Consider the following 5,351-nt stretch of genomic DNA (forward strand, 5'->3'; position numbering starts at 1 on the left):
CTCATATTCCTCTGGTTTGTCCCCACAGGAGCCTGACCATCCGGCCAGCCTCAGAACTCCAGGTATGGAGTGCAGGGAAGTTGGAGCAGGGAGTGGGAGAGGGCTGCAGAGGCTGCGGTTGGGGTAGGGCCAGGTTATGGGGTCCTGCTGACAGCCAGGCTCAGTCCCCTGACCCTCCTGCCAGGAGCTGGACTCTCCAGACGATACTATAGGAACCATCAAGCGGGCCGCATTCTTGGGGCTCTCCCCCCCTGAGCCTCCAGCTGAAGACCCTCTATCCAGCCCCCTAGGTGAGTCCAGGCTTGGGGGACCAGGAGGCAGGAGCGGGGGGGGGGGGGCTAGAGCTGGAATTCACAGCCTGTCTGTGCCTGCAGGTGCCCCACCTCCACCTCCCCCAGGCCCTAACAGCCCCCCACTGCTCCCCACCGCCTGGGCCACCATGAAGCACAGGGAGGATCCGGAGGTGAGGGGTTGCTCCAGAGGGGCTGGGAAGATGGGAGGCTGGGGGTGCCACCTCAGCCCTGACTCTTTCCCACCCTTCCAGAGATCGTCCTGTCACGGGCTTCCCCCAACCCCCAAAGTGCATGTAAGTGTTTGTCCCACAGCCCTGCCCTCCTGCTGCCCACCCCAACCTACTGCCTTCCCCCGCCTCTGTCTTCCTCGCTGGCCTCTTGCCTTCTCCCCAGATGGGTGCCTGCTTCTCCAAGGTCTTCAATGGCTGCCCCCTGCGGATCCACGCTGCTGTCACCTGGATTCACCCTGTCACCCGGGGTAGGCGGGGCAGGGAGGAAGCAGGAGCCCGGAATCCCCAGCTTGGGCCAGGGGGTGTGGCTGACCTCTGACCCCGTAAACCCCCCCACCCTCCCACCCCCGCAGACCAGTTCCTGGTGGTGGGGGCCGAGGAAGGCATCTACACCCTCAACCTGCATGAACTGCATGAAGATACACTGGAGAAGGTGAGGCCCGGCTGGCTTTGGAGTGGGGAGGCTCCTGGGGGGCTTGGTGTGCTGACTCCCTGTCCATCAACCACTCTGTGGCCTCCAGCTGATTTCACACCGCTGCACCTGGCTCTACTGCGTGAATAATGTGCTGCTGTCACTCTCAGGTACAGGTTGGGGCAGGCGGGGGGCCAGGGCCTGCATCCCACCGGCCCACACTCTCTGAGCCCCTCTCTCCCTCCCTGGCAGGGAAATCCACGCACATCTGGGCCCATGACCTCCCAGGCCTGTTTGAGCAGCGAAGACTCCAGCAACAGGTTCCCCTCTCCCTCCCCACCAACCGCCTCACGCAGCGCATCATCCCCAGGTCAGGGACCCTGGGGGAGCCTGGACGTGCAGCGGGGTGGGAAGGGGGCAGGCAGAGGGGCCAAGCCGGGGTTGGAATATGGCCGCCTGTGACTGGGCTTGTGATCTCAGACGTGGCTTTGACTCTCTGAACCTACTTTCCTCATCTGTCGGAGCTTTGGTAGCCCCCGTCCTGGGCCACTGGGCCCATAGGTAAGCAAGGAGACCGTAGTGAGGCAGTTTTGGTCGTGAGGGTACTGAGCGCTAGCTGTAGGCCTGGTCCTAAGCTGGGCTTGGAGACAGCAGATCAAATGCATCCTTGACAGTCAGGACCTGGCCCTGAAGTGAGCCTGGGGGAGAGCAGGGGGTTCGGGGTGGGGGGGTGGGGCGCAGAGGCCTCTGAGAGGCTGGCTGCCTGAGGGCGTGGGGTTGGCAAGTGCACAGTGGGCTTCCGGGCAGATGAATTTGGGGTTGGCATTCCAGCAAGGGGAAGAGCACCAGCAAATTCTTGTGGGTGATCTGGGGAGATGTAAGGCATTTGGCCTGGGGGAAGAGGGCGGAGCAGCCTGAGGGGAAGACGCATGAGTGGCAGAGCCCTTCCTTTGATGCCAGGCCCAGGATCTGGGTTTTGTTCAACTGGCAGCAGTGCTGGGTTATTTGACAGAGACGCATGGAGAGAGGGAACACAAGCAGGGGGAGTGGGAGAGGGAGAAGCAGGCTTCCCGCGGAGCAGGGAGCCCGAGGCGGGGCTCGATCCCAGGACCCTGGGATCCTGACCTGAGTCGAAGGCCGACACTTAACGACCGAGCCACCCAGGTGCCCCAGTGCTGGGAGCATTTTAGAAGGATCCCTCAGTATGTCAGTCGGGACTCTTCCTATTGCAGGCGATGCAAGTGATTGACTAGCAGAAAAGGGAATTTAGTGGTTCGTGTAACTGCAAGTTCAGGAGTAGGGTTAGCTTTAGGCCCAGCTGGATCCAGGCTTAAATGGCTTCATCAGGAATCTCTTGGCTTTGCTTTCCCCTATCACCTTCGTTCTCAGGTAGGCTTTCCTGTCCAGGGAGGGGGGGCAGTGGTTCCAGGCCAGCGTTCCATTAGCTAACAGGCTTGTGGTACTAGAACCTCTGCTTCCAAGTAATTCCCACAAACCCCGGGGGCCATTTCTCATGGTCTAGCTTAAGTCCCTGCCCACTCTGAGCCTGTCACTGTGGTCGCGGCATGAGGAGCTTGGTGGGGGCGGGGGGCAGGCCTGGGTCACGTGCCGTCCCCTAGAGCTGGGGCGTCAAGAGAGACAGATGAAGACTAGAGGCATCTGCTGGCTGGCTGTGCTGAGAGTGGTCACAAAGACTTGGAGGGGGAGGCTGGTGAGAGGGCACCTGGGAAGGAGGCCAGTGTAGCCACCTGAAGCGGTGGGCGTTTAGCTACAGGGTGGTGAGAGATGAACGGACTTGAGCCGTATTCAGGAAGTGGGGTTGAGAGGATCTGGGGCCTGACCAGAGTGAGCAGGAGGGAGAAGGGAGGGACTGGGAGACCTTGGGGGAGCAGATCCCGTCGTGTGTTTTATGAGGCGTCAGCGGGGAGGGGGGGAGTTGTCCAGATAGAGTCCCTTGTTCAGTCATTCAGAGAGTATCTCCTCAGTACCTAGTACGTGCCTGGGGGCCTCTGTGAACTAAAGAGTCCCTCGTAGTCTCCAGGCTTTCTTGTCACGAGAGACAGACAACAACCAACATAAAAAGGGTATTCTGTGGTGAGGTGCCGAGGGGACCGTGGTACGTAAATTAAAGCGTGGGGAGAAGGACCAGGAGGGGTGGGGCCTGGATGGTGGTTTTAAACACGGTGGTCGGGAAGGACCTTTCTGAGACGGTGCTGTTTGAGTAAAGACTTAGAGCAAGCCTTGTTGATATCCGGGGGGAAAGTGACATGGACTGAGGTTTTGAGGGCATCATCCCTGTCGCCTCTGTGTTGAGAACAGACTGAAAGGGTGAGGGGAAAGCAGGGAAACCTGTCAGGAGGTTCTTGTAACCATCAGGTGGGAGGTGATGGCGGCGTGGGCCAGGGTAGTAGTGAAGGAGATGAAAAGCAGCTGAATTCTGGTTTTCTTTTGCAAGTTGAACCAGTAGGATTTCCTGGCAGTTGGTAGATGGGAGCGAAGGAGGAGTCGATGACTCCAGGGTTTTTGGCCTGGGCAGCAGGAAGGATAGATCTGTCATCAGGTATGGGTGGAGCAGAATTCAGTGTTGTCACATTGAGTCTGAGATGTGCAAGTGGGACCTCCATCGACCGTGGGCTAGGTGTGGCTGAATTCGAGGAGGGGTCTGGGCAGTAGGCTTAGATGTTGCCCTGCCCAGGGCGGTGGTGGGGGCTGGTAGGGGCGGTGGGGGGGGTCAGGCCAGTGGCTACCCCAGCTGGAGAGCTGTGGGCCCAGGCCCTTCCTGCGGCGGGCTCCTCATGTACCGCATCTGGAGCCCTGCAGCCCTGGGGCTTCCTGAGCTCGGTGCCCGAGCAAACCTCTGCTTTGTCCCAGGACCTGCAGGAAACAGGCCTGTCAGAGCCCCAGCTCGGGTGTGTGTGCGGAAAGTCACGGAGTCACGCTGTCCACCTTGCACATAAAAAGCAGAGAGCCAGAATTGTTTGGAGAAAAAAACAGATACAAAAATACCTGCTTCTGCCCCATCTAGAGGCCAGTTGGGGGCGCGAGTGGACAAAACAAAGGGAGAGAGGAGACAGGGGCAGACGGCCCCGGGTTGCGGGGAGGGGGTGGCAGGCCTCCGGACATGTAACCCTGCTCCCCAGAGGAGGAAACAGGCTCAGGAGGTCCCTTGAGGGCTTGGGGGACAGCCAGTAACCAAAGCAAGGACATTACCCACTTTCCCCCTGCCACCGAAGCCAGCCACCGGCCGGCTCCCTGTGGTGTCACTTCAGCGAGGGCAGGGCAGGCTGTTTGTTCGTGGTTTTTTTGCAAGTCTTAATCTTCCTGGGCCCCGCCTGCCCTTCTGTGACGTGTGCCATGTGGCAGGCGGAGGGGGGGCTGCCGTGAGTGCTCGCGGGGCTGAAGCCGCTCCTGCCCCCTCCGTGCCCTTGTTTCTTCATTCACGTCTGCTTTTAGACCTTGCCTTTGCCTCAGAAGGATTTTCAGTGACGGACAGTAGGCGGGCAGCCATCATTTGGAATGGGAGAAGCTAGCCCTGCGTGAGTGCACGCAGCGTGCCGGGCTCTGCCGGAAGCCCTTCTCCTCACTACGGGGTCGGTGCCACGGTTGCCCCCATTCTCCAGATGAGGCAACTGAGGCAGGGGCAGGTTAAGTGAGCTGCCCAAAGTGGCACAGGGAAAGGTACTTCTGTGCCCACACCCCTGGGCCGCAGGCTGTGGAGGTGGGTGCTGGAGCCTCAGGCTCTCCCCCATCAGGCAGGGAAGGGGATAGTGCCCATCTCAGGGCTCTTTGGGGCCTTGACCATGGATGGCACCCATGACACGCGCCCCGGTCGTCACCCCTGCAGGCGCTTTGCCCTGTCCGCCAAGATTCCAGATACCAAAGGCTGCCTGCAGTGTCGTGTGGGTAAGAGCCGGGCGTGGGGGTGCTGGGGTCACGGGCGCGGCCAGGTCCCCACCGCCTGCCTCTCTTGCAGTGCGGAACCCCTACACGGGCAGCACCTTCCTGCTGGCTGCCCTGCCTGCCAGCCTGCTCCTGCTGCAGTGGTACGAGCCACTACAGAAGTTCCTGCTGCTGAAGGTGCGGGGTGGCCAGGGGCGGAGCCGGGGGGGGGGGCCCTGGATGGTGGCAGTGGGCCTGGGGGGAGAAATGGAGGCCTGAGCACCCCTGCTGCCCCCAGAACTTCTCCAGCCCCTTGCCCAGCCCCGCGGGGATGCTGGAGCCCCTGGTGCTGGACGGCAAGGAGCTGCCGCAGGTGTGCGTGGGGGCGGAGGGCCCCGAGGGGCCGGGCTGCCGAGTCCTATTCCACGTCCTGCCCCTGGAGGCTGGTCTTACGCCTGACGTCCTCATACCGCCTGGTGAGCCAGAGGGCTGTGTGTGTGTGTGTGTGTGTGTGTGTGTGTGTGTGTGTGTGTGTGT

At 61.1% G+C, this 5,351-nt stretch overlaps 1 protein-coding gene across 1 annotated transcript in view; it reads left to right on the plus strand.

Moving 5' to 3' along the window:
• MAP4K2 (mitogen-activated protein kinase kinase kinase kinase 2) overlaps positions 1-5,351 on the plus strand; it is a 16,246-nt gene that overhangs the window by 8,843 nt on the left and 2,052 nt on the right. The window contains exons 14-24 of the mRNA XM_025878712.2: positions 6-62; positions 185-290; positions 375-463; positions 545-586; positions 687-771; positions 877-956; positions 1,045-1,105; positions 1,188-1,305; positions 4,780-4,838; positions 4,909-5,012; positions 5,113-5,290. Coding sequence (XP_025734497.1) covers positions 6-62; positions 185-290; positions 375-463; positions 545-586; positions 687-771; positions 877-956; positions 1,045-1,105; positions 1,188-1,305; positions 4,780-4,838; positions 4,909-5,012; positions 5,113-5,290 — 979 coding nt within the window. The remainder of the gene's footprint in view (positions 1-5; positions 63-184; positions 291-374; positions 464-544; positions 587-686; positions 772-876; positions 957-1,044; positions 1,106-1,187; positions 1,306-4,779; positions 4,839-4,908; positions 5,013-5,112; positions 5,291-5,351) is intronic.

The sequence above is a fragment of the Callorhinus ursinus genome, unplaced genomic scaffold, assembly GCF_003265705.2.
Source record: "Callorhinus ursinus isolate GAN/ISIS: 27379988/994484 unplaced genomic scaffold, GSC_fseal_2.0 scaffold51, whole genome shotgun sequence".
Classification (NCBI taxonomy): domain Eukaryota; kingdom Metazoa; phylum Chordata; class Mammalia; order Carnivora; family Otariidae; genus Callorhinus; species Callorhinus ursinus.